Genomic DNA, 19252 nt, shown 5'->3' on the forward strand with positions numbered 1-19252 from the left:
GCAATTTCGAATGAAATAAAATTCCTAATGTAATAAAATCTGAAACGCAATTCTACCAATAACTCTGTAGGATACTGTAAATTTTAAAATTTTATTTTAAAAAATTGTAGCATATTCCAAGAATATAGGACTTTTCATAGTTCTGTACACAATTTTCGAAAAAAATAAAATTTTAACAAAGAATTTTAGTTTTCATTTTATTTTCACGTAAAGACAATATTAATGCTTTGTTTTCATTTCCTTAAAAAATTCAAACATTTGTAAAACCTATGAAAAACTCTTTCAATGGGCCCAACTAGTAGAGTGAAAAACATTTGGCCATTCAACCAGATTTAAATTTGAAGTTTCCAAGGTCCCCGGCTTTCCTTCCCCCCCCCCCCCCCCCCCAACCCAAAAAAAAAAAAAAAAAAAAAAATTAACGAGGCACATCCTTTCGTGTCTATATTATCGTGTGTTGTGTATAAAATATTTCAACCCTACATCACATTTTTTTTTAATTACCTCATATTGAGGCATTGTTCATGTATGATGCTAAATGTAATCTACAATTTAAATATGATGACTTAAGTTAAGTATGTAAATTTTAGGGTGTTGTATTAATGAAAATAGACTTAAGATGTGGATACTTATTTTTACTGTCTTGCCAGTAACGAATCCGGAGATGGCTCATGTGTGAAGCCACCTTCCAGATAATGCCCCCAGCAGCTACAGAGTCCAGAAATACGTTAATCACACAATGAATTCCACATCTATCAAACACTGCACTTAAGAAGCCCACCTCATTAGGGGTGTATCTGTGTTAGTGAGGCGGGATGATATCGATTGTTTTATGCCTAAAAATTAGTCTGAAAACACTCCTTTTTGCCAATTTAACTCTTCTAAACAGACAGTTAAAAAAACTTAATCTGGAAACAAAACTACTTATCGGCCCTCAGCGAACTCTTAAATGCTCTTTGTAAACAGACACCACTTGGGTATCGTGTAGTTTTTCCTGAAGCTTTGCACACCATTTGTGTGACCAGGTAGGTGGGGCCCTTAACGTTTCTAAGTCTTCATATTATTAGTACTTACTATTACAACCAAAATTCTAAATTAAATTACAAAATAAGTAACATAAGCATAATGAGTGATCGTGAATAAATATTTTAAGGAGGTCAAGCTTAAACCAAGACAATTCTTTTTCAATAACAAAGAGTTTGGTCTGCTTTAAATAACTGGACGTTTGCATTGTCATTATATCTATGTATCATATGGCACAGGGGTGAAGAAGGGTATAAGTGGACATCACTTTGGTTTAATATTTTTACAATCATACCCCCAGTTACGATATGCACCTTAAGAAGATTTGTATTAAGGGATCGTCCATTAATCACGTGAGGCTCGAAAAAGGGGGGGGGGGGGGGGGGGGGGGGAGAGTCGGGAAAAATCACGAAATATCACAAGGGGGGAGGGGGGGTGTAGAGAGATATCACGTGTATTTATTGTTTTCGCGCGATTTCTACTAAACCGAAAAGCGATGCGTGACCTTGACTCGCCGTAGCCAGGCAACAATATCCCCGCCCGCGAAACAATGCAACCACCCGCGTCGGCTTGCCAGTCGCCAGTAAGACTGTGATTTTGGCGCCGAATACATGCGTAAATCACATATAAGCCTTTCCTTTAATATTTTTTATGCCAGTGAGAATAAACTGCAACCTTAATGTGTGTCTGGACATTTTTATCACTGTGTTTAATTTTCCAGAATTAAATTAGATTATACCTATATATTTAAAGATAATATTCTTAAATTTTTAAAAAAAAATATTTTGTACCAAAAAATACACGTGATTTATTGGGTGGGGGGGGGGGGGGGGGGGGGGGGGGGGGGGGGGGGGTGTAGTCTGAAACCTCACCACAAATCACTAGGGGGGAGGAATGTTAAAAATTTGCTAAAAAAACATCACGTGATTAATGGACGACCCCTAAGTAGCATTTAAATTTTGTCAGTAAAATGTTCGCAGATGGTTCAACCTATATTTCTGGCTAATACACCAAAATCAATTCCAATTTTACATGAACAATGAACAAAAAAAAAAAAATAGTTCAAACACTCCAAGATAAAGTGAAACCTCCCTTCAGCTGTAATACTTATATAAATATTCTCTTCCTGCTATTTGTATTTACTCTAAAACACAATTGTTCATATCATAGATTTCACATCATACTTTCACGTACATGTAAATAATGCTACCAACAGCTCACATAAACCTTCAGTAAAATTACCTAATAAACTATCATAACATTAAAAACCATGTTCATTAACAATATTGAAACTGTTTAAAGATTTAAAAAAAATATCAAAATGTAATAACATTTATAAACGTTTTGTGAATAATTAAAACATAAACTGACATACTGATTGCCTTTCAGCCACATTAAAACACATTTTAAAAAGTGTTTCATGAAATATGGCAAGCAATGCATACTTACTTCTCTGTGTAAAGTTTGTCATATGAACAACAATTCTAGTTATACAGAATGAGTATTTAAAATCTGCAAGTGTACTACTTGATACCATGACAATAAAAAATATTCCTGTAAAAGAAGGCAGTTAAAATATATCACTAAAAAAAGTTTTCAAAGATTTTGGTTTGACTTAATAAAATACTTTGGTGTAGAATTACAACTCACTAACCACATAACAAAATACTTTTAAAATGTGTTTATAAAATACACATGATTCTTTGGACCACAACACATAAAACCAAATTCTATGAGCCGTCAACTTGGCCACGAGTTAACTTAAAAAAAAGTCTTTAGACTCTCTCGACATAACCCAAAAATCATCTCGGTGAACCGTAGGCACTGCACTATGTCCAGAGCACTGTTGGCATCATACCGTGGACCGAACTTGCGTGAGGTGTCAGAACTTCATCTCGCAGAAACTCCAATGGCAACTTCACCAAATGACCCTGAGAACATTATAAAGTGTGTTACATTTCCTTTTTCCCAACAAAAAAAATATATTTTCGATTTTTTTTATTTACATAATAAAAAATGCTTCATTGTTGTGGATATTATTTGCCTGCATGCTTTGACTATTTTCCGAGGTAAAAATAATACTAAATATATGTCTGAAAACTACATTTGTGAAAGTGCACTAATATGACACTGAAAAGATTGGTCATTAGCACTAGTTTACTTACCTTTATTTTGTCCAGCATTTTAGAAGCCAATACTGGGTCCGTGTAGGACATTGTTTCCTCCTGTTGATATTTCCTGAGTGATTGAAAATCCAGTACTTTGTCGGTGGGAATGCAATGGAACACCTGCAACAAGCATGTCATGCTACTAACTATGCGACAGGAAAACATGCTAGTATACCTAAAATCAATAACCAATTTTTATTTTATTTTACACTAAACCTTACAATAATTTTTTTAATCATCAAACTTTTACGACATCTGCTTAGTAGTAATTTTTTCTTCTTTCTACTATCTAGTGTTGCTTAAGAAATATAATTTCTTCTGCCTTATACTGCCTAACGTTACTTTAAAAATATTTTTTTTTTGCAGAGCTTTTGATGGGCAATATTTTGATTCAGCTCTGGAATCTTGAATAGAACACTATACAGACTCACAAATTATAATATTTATACAATTAAGTCACAGCAAAAATTTTGCCAGTAATTTTTAAACCTTCCAAAAAATACTGAAAGTTATTTTATTCATTACATAACAAAAATTACGGAGAATTTTATTTTGGGAGCATTTTGGCTGTCTTTTAAATCAGTAATTTGCGATGTATTTTTACCAATTTATTTTAAAATGATCCTGAAAGTTTTCAAAAACAAGTATAGCTTACTGTAAAATACTAAAAAATAACTACAGTAGACTCCAGACTATCCGGGTGCGGGTTACCCAGTTTTCGGATTAACCGTGCCATATTTCCACTTTCATTACTTTGAGGGGCAGGTGTTACAGTGTTTGTCTAAATAGTTGGAATGATAATACTTCAATCAGTTTTTTTTTGACATTGCTTTAACAGTATTTTTCAATTTATCGTTGGACCCCTTGCCATTCATTACCCCAGATAAACAGGAGTCCACTGTATTACCAAATAACCTGAAAGATAAACATTTAGATTGGTGTTTCTGTTTAATAATACTTGTTTAAAATAAATTTGTATTTTAATTGTTCCAATAGTCAGGCTTCAAAAGGAATGAATACTGTTACATTAAAAAATTTGGTTAGCTACTGATAAAGGAATTTTAAAACGCAATAAGAAAGATTTGATAAATCCGTAGATATTTTCAATACGCAAAAAAAATAATTGAAGTGTTTCTTTTTTGGTTTTTAATTTGATGGATGTGCGTGTGTGTATATATTTATACACACACACACACACATTATTTATATTATTATATATACATTCAGGGTGTCTACCAAATCTAGTAAATGAAATTCCCTGATTTTTCCAGGTTTTCCAGGTCTAAAACTGAATTTTTCCAGGTTTTCTTTAACACAATTACGACATTCCACGAAACTGAAAAACTGCATAACAATACATTGACAGGTTTCAAAGTATTTCAACTTACTTAAATTAGTAAAAAAATTACCTTCTTCCAGACGTGGCCAAAGTGACTCAATTGATGGAAAATAAAACATGCTGCTACAAATATTTCACACAATTACTTTTGCAAAAAGCATTAGTAAAAGGAAGCTCCGGTCAATTTCGCAGTGACTCAACTTTTGCGTCTATTGCACTTGCTTCAGAACGAGCCAAATCCAACACTCGAGCCTTCTTAAACTACAATGCCTTGATCTCCTCTTCAACTCTTCTTTTTTCTGCCTTCTTCCTGCCTACAGCTTCCTTTTCTTTTTGTTTTGTTTGCAGGGCTTCCTTACGCCTACAACTAGCATTTCTTACATACTGTAACATGGACTTGGTGATATCAACATGCTCTACACATCCAGAACGTTGAACAAAGTCGTACACTTGTCTTTGTGCAATCAGTGTTTCTTCCTGCAAGTTTTCAGTCAGCAGATTAGAATTCACTGAAAATCATCTTTCCAAAGATGCATTTCCATGGGAAAGTACCAACATCCCCCTTACAAACTTTATAAGGCCTGTTTTAGCAGCTACTGTATGTGCCTTAAGAATGAGCATCCACAAGTGATCAAGGTGCCTGTCTTCTCGAGAAAACGACGAGAACAGTGCTTCAGAATCTTGCGAGGAACATACCAACTGATATGATCACTCAATGTATCAGCTTCTTGTCCTGATAGCCACCTGTTTCGAAGACAACATTAAAAACTGTACTTCACACGCTGTTTCCTCACACCCGAATTTAAAGCCACAGACAGACTTTAAGCAGGAAATTTCCTCGGTATGTTTGTACTTCCGGGGAATTTTGTCTTGAAGTTTTTTTTACCATAACCTTTGGACAAGTCCTAACATCATTTTTCAGTAACAGGACAGCATTTTCTGGTACTTTCTCTTTCTTGATGGCATGGCGTACTGCATAACCCAACTTGATATTGTTAGCAGTCAATAGATTTTCCTGGTTATCTACATCCAATCGAGATACATTGCGTTTGTCCCTAAAGCTCTTCAGTACCTCTGGTTTCACAAACTTTCCTGCCAAAGTTAATAAAATGTCTACCAGTGAATCATAGAGAAAAAGTGCCATGGGTGCTTCACTTTGGAACATTGTAAGAAACAATTCCAGCTTTGATGCTAAAGAGTGGAAGAATGTCAATTTTACTTCTAGAAGACTATCTTCAAGAGCACTTTTCACTACATTGAAAGAGACAGATGAAATAGAAACTTCACTAACAAATTTCTTTGGGTGGGGTAACGTTTTCATGGCACGCTCAGCAACTGCAGTATTTTCTAACCATCTGATTGCACAAAATTTCTTGGGAAAAAGCTCTGATCCAGTTATTCTAATGTAATCTGCCCTCCATGCAGGTACATGCTTAAACAAAAAGTAACCGTGCCTCAAAAAACTAACAACGTCCCATTGTGTAACAGAAATTCCAGTTTTGAAAGAATCATGGACCGTATGAAGCCCACAGCTACCAATTTCTAGCAATTATGTCGAATCTTCACCAAAAGTGTCTGTAATACGTATTTTCAAAACTAACAAAAATGCCCAGTTTACGATGGGAGCATCCATAGATACTTAAAATTAAATACACCTGTCCGTATAATCCGAACATGGGAAGCATATGCCACAGCACGTCACGTCAGCAGGATAACAGACCGGCTTGAACCAGTTTGTATCACGTGATTTGACACCACTTCCGAATCCGAAAATGGATGTGGGAACTGTTCATTATTTGCCATTCAAAAATAAAAATGGGAGGGGATACACTTGATGCTACGTTAATGAAACCTGATCAATAAACAAAAAAAATTGCCAACTACAACCTACCAAACAAAAATTTCCTGATTTTTGGAAAAATTCCGTGATTTTTCCCTAATTACAATATTCCCTGATTTTTCCAGGTTTTCCAGGTTTTCCAGGGTCGGTAGACACCCTGTACATTGTTTATTAATGTTTCTATATATCTATATATGTATATATACTAGGAATGGGGCAACCGAATCCAATATCCGCCGAATCCGCCGAATCCTAGGGATTCGAAGCTTCGGCGGGTCTGATTTGGATTCGTCAAAGGATTCGGTTTTTTACTATTTACGGGAAAAAAATACAGTAAAACTCGTTTACGAGGTCCCGCATGATAGGTTTTTTTTTCTGCAAGTGTAAATTGAATGAAGTAAAATGCTTTTATTTTTATTACTTTCAATGATTAAAATTTAATGACCAGTTACAGATATTTGTGACACTAATTTTGAGGTTAAGCAATTTTACTAAAGCATTCCTGCCAAGTAGGTTGCCAGTGAGAGACGCTTCTCTTCTGCTGGAAACACTATCTCCAATCATAGAGCTAATTTAACTCCTGAACGTGAAGAACAAATTATTGTTCTACATGATAGATTAAAGAACAGAATTTAATACTCTGTGACAATCTCTCTCAGAATTATTGTGCTGACAAGTAGAAAAGTTGAAACAATGTGAATGTACTTTTCAAACAACATGATTTTTGGTGCTAAGTTTGTTGAAGCTCAGTAAGGACTCCAGAAAAATTGACAAGGATGAATTTTTTCCAAAGATATGATACATTTACACAAACATATACTTGATTATGTTAGTTGGATAATATCAGTTACTAATGAACCAATGGAAACAGGTAAGATTCAATGGAAAAAAATGTTATTTTTTTCTAGCAGTGCAAAATGTAAACACACACTGTAAATAGTTACCCAAAATTAATAAGCCCACTTCAATTTAATATTTTATTTAAACATTATACTAAGTTTAAGATAAAAATAATTTCCCAAAAGTGTAACTGTACCACAAAAGCTCGAGCTCGCTCGAGCTCGGCTCGAAGTAAAATTATTAGGCTCGCAGACCTCTAGCTTATTTATAGAAAAAATCCTAACCGCTAATCTGTACTAAAACTGAAATTTCTCAAGAAAAAATTTTTGTCTTTATATACACTTATACCAGAAATGTACCAAACTACATGTGATAAAGTCAAGGGACTTTTAGTGCAAGCAGAATACATCTCACTTACATTAGATATGTGGACATCATCTACTAAAAGATTCGGGTTTGGGTTCGAGATTCGGCAATTCCAGTCCAGGATTTGAGTTAGGATACGGATTCGAGGAAATCAGGACTCGCCCCATCCCTAATATATACACATATATATGTATATGTATGTGTATATATGCATATATAGATATATAGAAACATTAATAAATCATGTAAATATTGGCAAAGGAATGCCATGGTACAAGAATCCTGAAAACAATGAGATTCCTTGCTACCGGGAAACAAAACACGGGCTCACATCCTCGTAAATGGCGGTGTTCTCGGCTGCCCTCGCCATCCACACGTCCCGGTAGAAGTGGGCGCACACCGGGTCGCTGATGTCGGGGGCGTCGCCGTCCCCGCTCGCGGAGGCCAGCAGCAGCCCCAGGTGCTCCCGGAACAACTGTCGCCTGAGGCCCCCCGCGTAGCGGCCGCACTGGTACGCTCTGCCGTCCATCACGCCCTCCTCAAACTCCCTGTCCTGTCCCGTCCCGCAACACACGTGCATTTCACAACCCCTGAAATGTTACTCTCTCTCTATATCTATCTATACATGTATGTATGTATATACACGCACATATATACACACACACACATATATACACACACACACATATATATACACATACATATATATACACACATATATATATACAATATACATACATATATATATATACACACACATATATATATACACACACACATATATATACATATATATACACACACACATATATATACATATATATATACACACATATGGACGTAGTTATGCAAAAAGGAACCTACCCACAATTTTATTATATTTTATTTGAAAATAAATTAAAATAGTACAAGGTTGATCGTACCGTCGTTGCTATTATTATATCAGTATTTATACTAGACCATTAAAATTATACCCACATTATATTATCACTAGGAGAATTACAATTTATAATGAACTTTAACTTCAAAATACTCAGAATAGGTTTCATGTGGGTAGGTTCCTTTTTTGCATAACTACGTCCATATATAGACACACACACATATATACATACACACACACATGTGTGTGTGTGTGTGTGTGTGTGTGTGTGCACGTGTGCGTGGAGTCAACAAGCGAAAGAAGTGAAACTTCTTGCTTATTTGGTACAGATAGAGATAAATTAGTTACATTTTCAATCATACTATTCAACTAAAAATTAATGGAAAAAAAAAATGTTTAATAACTATTTTGTGTATATTAAATTAAAGTGTTTGTTACATTCATCACTTTCCAGTGTGTGCCTTAGGTGCCTAACAAACTAGTAATGGAGTAGTGATGATAAGAAAAACAAATAAAGGAAAGTATATTATGTGGTATTTTTTAATAAATAACTGAAAAGAATTGAGGTACAATAAATATCTTGAATAAATAACTACTTAAGTTGTTTTGGATAGAAGACTTCATTGAAAAAAATTAATAGCAAAAATCACACACAAGCTGTCTTAAATAACTAAGTGTTAAAAAAACACACTCACACCCAGATCATTCATTGTAAAAATATGAACCAACTCTTCCACTCATTCCTAACATAAATGGATTTAAAGTTACACATCGCCTCACCATTTGCAACAAGCATGGTTCACTTTAATATTACTTTAAATCTGCCTCCATCAACGAATAATCATAAACCAGAAAGAAGAAAAACAGCTATAGTAATATTTGGTTACTGCTGCCATTTAATTAAATAATTAATTGATCTTCACCACTAGTAAGTAAAGTGGCTTCATGAAGACAGCTTTAAACAAAGTTTTTTTTTTAATTATTATGTTTATAAACTTGAAAGAACACACATATTTTATGCTTTGGGATTGCTTACATGTATGATAACGGCTATCTCAGAGTCTCTTCGACCCAGCATGCTACGATCATTGATGTTAGCGGACCCACAGATAACTGTCACGTCATCCACAATCAGTAGCTTGGAGTGAACGTAGATCAACTCTGTTACCTTCGCATTTAGCCACAGGAAAGAAAAAAAAAATTAGTAACATCAACATGTCATTAAACAAAATAATGTCAATCTTTACATCATGCACAATTTCCTCTCACAAATTGGAGGAGGAAAAAAATTCTTACATTATATTTCAGTAGTCAACTATTGCATGGTTCGTACATTCTAGTGCAATAGAAAATTGAGAACTTTTAAGACCCCATTACATCATTGCCTCCACCACAATCAAGAGGAAGAAAACCCGTCAAGAAAATAACAATGTTAATTGTTAATGCACAAAAAATAATTTACTTGGTTACTGTAGTTCAATTCTTACACATATGCCCCTGTTGTCCATAATTATCTCTGGAACAAATATCTAACCCAAGCATAGAATCTAACTGAAATTGGAAGCCCTAACATTTAATTTTATCACATTAACATATACTTCATTAGTTCAAAGTAAGACAGTAAAACACACATTTTCAGTCTAAAAGTGCGATACAAAATACAAATAATGAATTCAGAATGTTTTTTTATACATATAATCTAATCACGTGGCCCAAAATTCACCTACTGTTTTGCGCATGCGTTAAGCACTGTTTTCTGCCGAGTCAGAAACAAAAGAACATTAAAATACCTGCATTTATCCATTACTTGCATGCTATCACTCTTTATTAAGGAATGTTTACGTATTTTTTGTGAAATTTAAGAACTTTTAAGGGCTCTTATACAAGACAAATAATGGACTTTTTTTTAAGGATATTGAGGCGTATGAAACCTGTATTGTAAGATAATTTTGTGCAGAATTTCTGCCCTATAAAAATTTTTGTCAACTTCTTGGAATACGGGTAACAAAAAACCCTTTTAAGGATCCGTCCCACACACCACGTTCATTTTTTTTTTAATTTTCTCATTATTACTTTTATTTAAGGGTTGTGCCGTTTATTGGTATGATTGGCACAGATTTTAATTTTTAGGCTCAAATTTTCATTTTTAAATTTTTTGCATTTTTATTCTTATTTAATTTTTGTCAGACTTCTGTACACTCATATCAAACCTTTTTTATCCTAGTTCTCTTTCCCTGGTTTTCGGCGCACACTAGTGGCCGTGTCCTTAAGTCTCTCCCTCTCTCTTTTCTTTGGCCGCCAGAGAGCACACTTGTCCCCCACCCCTTTAGCCCCATGCTGGTTGCAAGTCACCTAGCGCGAGATTTGCGAGTCGAAGTTAAACTTAGTTCAACTGCGCCTCCATAGAGCGCGCGGCGCTCGACGGCTATAGAGGTTTTTACCAAGCAACAGACCTTCGTTTTACCTTGCCTCGGACGTCTTCGGCTCCTTTCGGCGCTGAGCCATGTCTCCCCCCCCCCCCCCCCCCCCCCCCCCTTTTTCGGCCAACCGGGTCCCAGCGTCTTTTTTTTTTTTGACGATCTAGCCGCCATGATGAATTAATGCGCGGGCTGTTGGTCTGACTACATCGGCGTCTCTGTCGAACTGCTTCTTGAATAATAAATCGCGTGCAGATCTGCCTTCTTCTGCGCTATAGGATGTAATCGTCTTGGCCGAGGGAATTTTTCCCTAAAACTTTTCTTTGTCTTCTGTTAGTTAGTCAGTCAACCCGAATAGCTACGTTTTAGTATAATTATTTTAAATTCTTTTCTTTGTGCTTCCGCGACATCTCCGCGATGCGCGTCCTAACTGGCGATCGCACAACATGAATGGAATCATCTGTCATCACCCTGCTTCGGTGAGTCTTTTGCATTCAATATATCCCCCAATTCGCTCCCTTTTAGCGGGCTTTTGCCTGATTGATGGTCTGTCTGCTACTTGGTCTAATCTCTGTCGATATTGGACCTTGTTGCAGGCAGGGTGCAAGAGATACCTACCGATTGAAGAAACACCCCCGTCATCCGAGAGTCACCCCTCCACAAATGGTCTTGATTGAAAGTCAATTGAGTGAACCCCAACCAAATTTATTCTGCTCTTCCCGCCGAATTTTACCTGGTCGTGAGTTCTGAACGACCAAATTTCATTAATCTTGGTGTGCCAGTGTACAGGGGAGAAGTTTTTGTGAACTATGTAAAGTTATATCTTCAGTAATTATGACTCAAGAAGAATTAACCCTTATTGGACATGGTGATATTGTAATTTTTTTGCATAAGATTCAAAACCAAGGCAATATATTCTAACTATTTTTGTAAACATTTCACTATGGCTATAACCTTGTTAAATTTTCGCTAGATTCGCGGTCCGGACTCGCTAGCACTATAAATTGTGTTCATGTTTTCTTCATTAATGATTGCTAAGATGTTAAAATGCTAATTGGTTGATCAATGGTTAATCTGCCTTCATCTTTTCTGGTAAAATCTAATTAAAGAAAGATTATGCACTACATAAAAGAATATTAATATAAATAAACCAGCAAGCCTATAGATCACATGACTTATTTTGTTGTTTTTATTTAATTGAGTACCTATATGTATATTTCTACCGATCCACTGACTCCCAAATGGATTGTTTGTAGGGAGTTTCTAAATTATTTTGTTCCCCGCCTCGTGCCACCTCTGGTGATGTTCGAATTTTATGTGAATTTTGTAGCTTGTTGCTCAGCTGTTTCCTAGGACTTTTAAGAGGTGTTATAACACTAAAAATCAAGGGCACGAGGGGCGTTACAGGGTTAAGCCTAAAATTTTGAGCTCGATAACTCCTTTGCATTTGTTGTTATGCCACAAATATTTTCAACAGATATTCACTTAGTTTAATATCACGAGAGTAAAATGTCACAAAGTAATGATATTACGACTACTTGCACACCTTCTTACACTCGTCGTGGTATAACAATTATGTGGATATCTGTTAAAAATATTTGTGGCAGGACAACAAATGTAAGAGAGGTACAGAGTTAAATTTTTTTTATAAATAACTAGTAAACTTTATAATTTGATTAGAACTCAATAGCCAGTGGCAGTACATAATTTTGTAAAAACAAACAAATCAAATTAGGTTGTGAGACCAAGCCATAAGAAGTAAAGCGAGAAGCAAAATAAAAGAAATTATTTTTTAACAAAATCAAAACATCAATGCCAAATAAATACGTAGTCAAGTATGAATGTGAATGCATGTTAAGTTTGCCTGAAAGCTACTCACCAAGTCTCCATCAAGGACAGAATATGTGCGCAGGCCATAGAAGGATATGTACTCTGATGGATCTGACACACCTGCCTCTTTCAACCTGTTTAATACTGCATTCTTACCTCTGCAAACACATGGCCCAAGGTATACAAGCAACAGTTAGCATTTACCAGTGTATTACAATTCAGTGTTCATCAAGGTTGTTTGGAACATAAGTCATTGATAAGAAAAAAATTTTTATGGTGTTATTTTTAAGCCAATTACATTTTTTAAATATAAGATACCGATGATATGTTTTTTTATTTCTAATGTTTTATTTGCTTATAACGATAGTGATTTATTAAACAAATATAATACTCAAATGTTTCTTAGAGTTATTTTTATTGTGATAAGTGATGTATTTTAACAATAAAATAATTTGTGTTAAGGGTTTAAAGAAAGAATTACACAGAACAATAAAAATAAAGTAGCATGCATTTGTGTGGTTGAAAAATGTATCAACACTAGTAATTTAAAAACACAAGTTAATAAGAGATGCAAGATCAAACAAAGCAAAGTTTATTATTTACTTATCCATTTGGTCCCAAATTTTGATACAAATTTCAAGCTACAAAGATGATTCATTGACCTTAATATGAAACAGGATGAAGCAATTCACTATGAATTCCTTTCCTGTCCCTACTCATTCTTATGATTATTGTCCTCGATTCAAGGTACCAGGCATAACTAGATTCCACAAATTATGCATAGTCAAATGTAATTATTTGAAAAAAGATAAATCTGAATATGGCTAAAAGAATAATTTAATATAATAATTTACAAATTATTTTTGAAATACACTTTGTTTCACTAATTGAAACATGTACAGCAAAGTCCCTCAACATGTCGCCTTTCAACTGGTCAACACCACACCAAATCAGGAGCTAGACACTAGGGACCTGTCGGAACATGTCCGTGAGTCATCATATTATCGAAATCATTAAAAGGTGGCTGGTTAAGGAGTCAACTGTAGTTTATTTGTGTTTCTTAAAAAAATCTGAAACTTTTCTATTGAAAACATAACATTTTTCCCCCACATAAACTTCAAACCTTTGTCCCACTGAAAGTAGTTTGTGCACACATCATCCATATGGCCCAACAAACAGTATGCCAAGTAGTATATTACTTCCACGGTAGTTCTAAGTTAAGTCAGTTACGAAATAGTTATTCGAGGTACAGGCTACAAAGTGAAACACAGTGGAACCCTGTTATAAAATTACTCTTGTTTAAACACACAAAATTTTCCTGTTTAATATATCATTTTGTCCTCCAACCTAATTTGCAATGTAATTTTTACCCTGTTATGAAGTTTTCACTAACAATGTAAAACCTTTATTCCTTAGGAATGATATAACAATGTTTCACTGTACTAGCAACAAAAGAAAACACAGCTTTATCTAATCAAAGGTTACAAAGGCAAGAGGAAGCTTAAAAGTGTTTCTGATTTGACATGACTGTGTCCACTCCACCTGATCATCTCATAATATATTTTTCATCCTGGATGACTGACTAAGATGATGATGATGATGATGATGATGATGATGATGATGATGATGATGATGATGATGATGATGATGATGATGATGATGATGATGATGATGATGATGATGATGATATCCCACAGACTGGTTAAAATCCAGCCATTGTCATGGGGAGATGGCCATAGCATGAATGGAGCATATTAAGCGAGCTGAATATGCAGGGGTTCACCATTGCCTTCTGCATTATGGAGTTGAAGGCACAACACAACACCATAACTTTGCAACTTGGTCAGGAATTGACCCCAAGGAAGACCAACGATGCGGTGGAAAGAGCAGATAGTTAAAGAAGTTCAGAAGAAGGAGAGAGGATAGTGAAGGAGGAGGAATGGTTGAGGGACAGAGAAAGATGGAGGCATTCAACATTACTGACCCGACCACAAGCGGCAGCAGTTGATGGATTTTTTGTTTGTTTTGGGATTTGGTATTTGGGATTGATGATTGAAGAATGATGATTGATGGATGATAAATGATGGATGAAGCAAAATGATGAATGAAGATTGATGAAGAGTGGAGATAAAGAATGATGGTTGATGATCATGATGACTGTGATAACATATGATGACAAGTCAGATGATTTTGAACATTACTGAAATAAAATTGCTACTGTAGTAATTAGGCATTGGACAGCAGGGGAAAGGAAATTGAGCACAGTTAAACTGCTATGTCAAGAACGATAGTGCTTCTACCTAGATATTGAAGCGTAGTTCCAGTGAGTGATGGCGTGCAGAGCAGTTCCCGTCGCACTGCCCACCTCCCCTTCAAAGCCCGGTAGCAACGGCATCACCACGTAGACTCGAAACACAGCTCCTTCCCTGCGAAGCCACCACGTAAAGTCACCCCCGTTAGCATCTGCTACCTTTTAGCTCACTGGATTGTGTGTGAGCTGTAGGGACATTTTTTTTATTACAAAACATGTCTCTGAAATGTTATATTTTGAGTGCGGTTACTGATAATATACACATCATCCAAGTCACTGCAAAACCAAGTTGTTTTCCACTATTAAAAGTTATTGCTAAAGCAAAAAAAAAAAGGCATGAAATAATGTAGTAGTGTAAATACTGATATTCTTTAAGAAAATGAAAACAAAATGATAGTTACTCAACATTTTAGATGATGAATCACGAGTGAAATGGCTTTGAAAAGGTTCACTTATTAAAGATTTTTTTCAGAACTATTATAAGTTCTTTTTAGTATTAGAAAGAAAAAAAATTAAGTACATTCATAAAACACTTGCAGCAAAACATTACATAAAATGGAAACTAAAACACTATGTAATTTATAACAAATCTTTTCTTAACTATAATTTACAAATTATGAAATTTCACTAGAATGAAACAAAAAGTAAACTACAATTTAAATAAGATTTTTGATTATGATTGGTCTTATATTTATGACATTCTTTTATTTAAGGTTATCTTTCAATCGAGGTCACCTTGTTTTTGTTTGTGTTTAACATTAAATGTTCTAATAGAGATAAATTATATTCAAGATCCTTTTATTCCACATCTTCCTTATATTCAAAGTATTATATTTGAGATCATTTTACATTCCTGTTTGTCTTACATTCAAGGTCGTATTAATTGGTGGAAATATTATATTTCAGTTCGTTATATATCCTACAGAGCCTTAAATTCTAAGTCGTTCTTAATTCAAGAGCATCTTATATTTTAGGCCATTTTCACATTGGTGGAGGCAAGAACTCAACTAATCAACCACAATGGTGGCAGTGGTTTAACAATTTTTTGTACAGTCTGATGAAGGGGCTGCATAATATCCCCAAATAAAGTAGAGTCTCGTAAATGTGGCAACCTCGGATAAGTAAAACCTCTGATAAGGATGCAATGAGAAAATCATCTTGGTTTTCGCTAGTCCAGAAGTACTATAACCTTTCAGGTTTATATTTTTCCAGCTTTTCTTCAGTGTAGATTTGTCCAACAAGTAGATGTAATTTTTGAGGTTAACTTTCTTTAGGCTTTTGAAAATGGTTACATCACTTTTTTAGGTCCATAACCAAACATTTCAATAATCTTTCTAGGTCCTTAAGCAAAAATTTCAACAATTGCTATCGGTAATGGCAATTTAGGTCAGCTCAGATAATAAGGTAACTCCGTTAATCAAAACTCGGTTATGAAGACACTACTGTATTGGAAAAAATTTTTTGAAGGCATACTTGACTGGGGATCGAACCCAGAACCCTTTAAACTGTCAGTCTTCCTGACTGCCGGACGAAACAGCTGGGTCTGAAGCGACATTTTAGTTTAATTTAAAAAAAAAAGTTGAAAAGCAGATAGTACTCACCTGTGAGCACGCAATATTCGCTTGAAGAGAGCCTCGCCGATCTGGTTGCGGACGGTGTGGCTTTGCATGCCCAGCGTGATGAAGAACTGGTTCTCAATGTACACGTAGTGCTTGGCGTTGTTGATTGTGTTTATGTACGCTTCGTGTATGCTCTCCTCCCATATCTCGGGGTCCAGGAACCCAGCACTCCACGACGAGACACTGCGCAGCACCTACGGGGGCGGGGAAAAACCAATCACATTCATGCTTGAACGCCCAGGCACTAGCGCTAATGTAAACGGGCACACTGTCAACTATCTTTTGTAAAATATTGACGCATACCTGTAAAAATAACATTTTGAGAAATATATCAATAGTCGATACCCAACCTCTGATCGATGATGTGTGCGTTAAAAGACGTAACTTAAAAAAAATTTTTAAAGTTTTTCCACACTAACGTCAAGTTTCCAAGTAATTTGTTACTATTTTGGATTGTTTAGCCGGGCCAACCTGGAATGTATCAGTGTACTCTTAATAAAGATAAAACATTAGTGACATCCTTCAAAAGGAAATATTTTTAATAAGGTATGATTATAAGCTAGATAATAGAAATATAGAAAAAAATTATGTATTAAATACCTAGGCATTACACTTGTCTAAATATTATATTTCCATCAACATTTTAAAACTTTGGTATCTAGCTCACACATAACCCTAGCTTTGATTAATTACATTACTTACCTTGCATCAGAAAATTACTAATTACTTACACTTTACTTTTCATTAATTAGAACCAAACTATAATATGATTCCGCAATCTGGAATAACATCAACTCTTCTGACAGTGAAAAACTTCAAAATATACAAAGTGAAATTCTAAAAATTATAAAACAAAAGTATTGTCTAACACCCTTAATCAAAAGTAGAAAGCTATTTGTATTAATTCACTTTTTGTTCACAAATGCTATTGTTCCAAAAAAAGCTGTAATTATTTACTTGATAACTATGGGCTTAGTTACTCAATATAATTACTCTGTACTCTAGCAATATTAATTATATACAAAAATTGTAATATATGCCTATTTTTATATAAATGTTTACAACTTACCTCCATATTGTATCAAATATTAACCTAGTTGTCTTGCAATTATCTTTTATTCTTTTGTTCTAAGCCTTGTTCATTTCCCCCTCCTTGTTTTTTGTGATTTATGTCCTTTATTATGTATATTATATTTTGATAGTATATTAATTGCTTATATTTGTAACTGTAATTGTTTGTTCTTGTCTTTAAAGTACTGTACTTTGTGTCTTTTTTTTTGTGGTGTGACTTCTAGAGTCAGTTGGCTAGCTGCAGGTAGTACCTACCTGTTTTCTTCTTGCAAGTGGTACCTCCACTTAGTGCCTACCTAGGATCAGCATTTTGCATGCCTGTTGGGTCTACACAGTCCTGTGTGTCTTTTTTTTACGTCATGCCAACCTAAAAAGTTTAAACTTGTGCTGTTACATGACTGTCCCGTGCACAGAAAGTGTTTTGTTTTTATTATAAATAACATTTTTAATTATTTATTATTATTTGTTTACATTTTCATGTCTATGTTATATTGTTGTCCGTTGGACGTATCTACGAGTGCTAAACTCTATGGCGTAGCCCAAGTGACTTTGAGGCCTCAATTAGCAAGACCCCTCTAGGAGACAATTGACGTTAACAGCAAATTGAACTTTTTGCACGTATTTTTGCATAAAAGAATTTTCATTGTTGAAAACTCACATTTTGAATTTGAGACATTTTAGTGTTTTCAGATGTGTTGTTGAATGTCTGTATTTTGTTTTTATGTATTAATTAAGTCAACGATCTTTGTGTATCGGCCAATGAGAGGCCATGTTGCTTAAGTGAAGCGTTATTGTTGAAGTTAAGAAAAAGTTGGAATAATGACGGCGTCGGCTAGACAGCCTGGTATCAATCCCATTAAATATCTGAAATTTCTTCGAGCTAATGAGATCATCCAGTTGAAGGGATGTTTTAAATCACAGTATAAACATAATTATAAGTAATTTATATAGGGCACACCCTATATGGTGTGTAATTAGGAGTGAAATTAACGTGAGTAAAATTGACTCATAAGGCTGTTTTTGAACGGACCGTATTTCTACATAAACGTATTTGATCCTGCCAACATTTATATAAACATTGATTTTTGTGTTGAACTGAGTAAAGTCATGCCAAGATAAACAATTTATAAGCCAAATACTATTCTGACCTACACTTTCTTAGTTCTTACCCAGAAGTGAAATGAGACGGAGTTCTCATGATGTTCTACCATACATATATACTGAATTCAGCCGAGGTACACTAAATTTAAATTAAACGACGACGGTAATAAACTATATTTTAAAACACTAAATTTGATCTAAAGTGAGAGCAACAGAGACGATAATTTGAATTTGTGAACTTTTGTAGTATTTTCTCATGTGTGCAACATATATCCTGTTTGGTTAAAAACATAAGAGTATACCACTGGTCAAACCAATAATTATCTTTACATTTTGTTACGTTGTATGTTTTTGCCCGGCTAACCACACATAGAAACGTAACAATACAAAACAAACAATGTTCCTGAGGTTCTGCTTTATTTGGAAATAAAAGAGTTTATTAAATTATCT

At 34.8% G+C, this 19252-nt stretch overlaps 1 protein-coding gene across 4 annotated transcripts in view; it reads right to left on the reverse strand.

Moving 5' to 3' along the window:
* Positions 1–1883: 1883 nt before the first annotated feature.
* Positions 1884–19252, reverse strand: part of LOC134534887 (phospholipase D1) — a 76235-nt gene continuing 58866 nt past the window's right edge. For all 4 annotated transcript variants that reach the window (XM_063373558.1, XM_063373555.1, XM_063373556.1 and 1 more), the window contains exons 17-23: positions 16613–16824; positions 15001–15126; positions 12750–12858; positions 9490–9621; positions 7905–8126; positions 3186–3308; positions 1884–2951 (exon numbers count right to left, since the gene is read on the reverse strand). In XM_063373558.1, the coding sequence (XP_063229628.1) occupies positions 2850–2951; positions 3186–3308; positions 7905–8126; positions 9490–9621; positions 12750–12858; positions 15001–15126; positions 16613–16824 (1026 nt within the window). In that variant the 3' untranslated portion in view covers positions 1884–2849. The remainder of the gene's footprint in view (positions 2952–3185; positions 3309–7904; positions 8127–9489; positions 9622–12749; positions 12859–15000; positions 15127–16612; positions 16825–19252) is intronic.

This window comes from Bacillus rossius, chromosome 8 (assembly GCF_032445375.1).
Source record: "Bacillus rossius redtenbacheri isolate Brsri chromosome 8, Brsri_v3, whole genome shotgun sequence".
In the NCBI taxonomy this organism is placed as follows: domain Eukaryota; kingdom Metazoa; phylum Arthropoda; class Insecta; order Phasmatodea; family Bacillidae; genus Bacillus; species Bacillus rossius.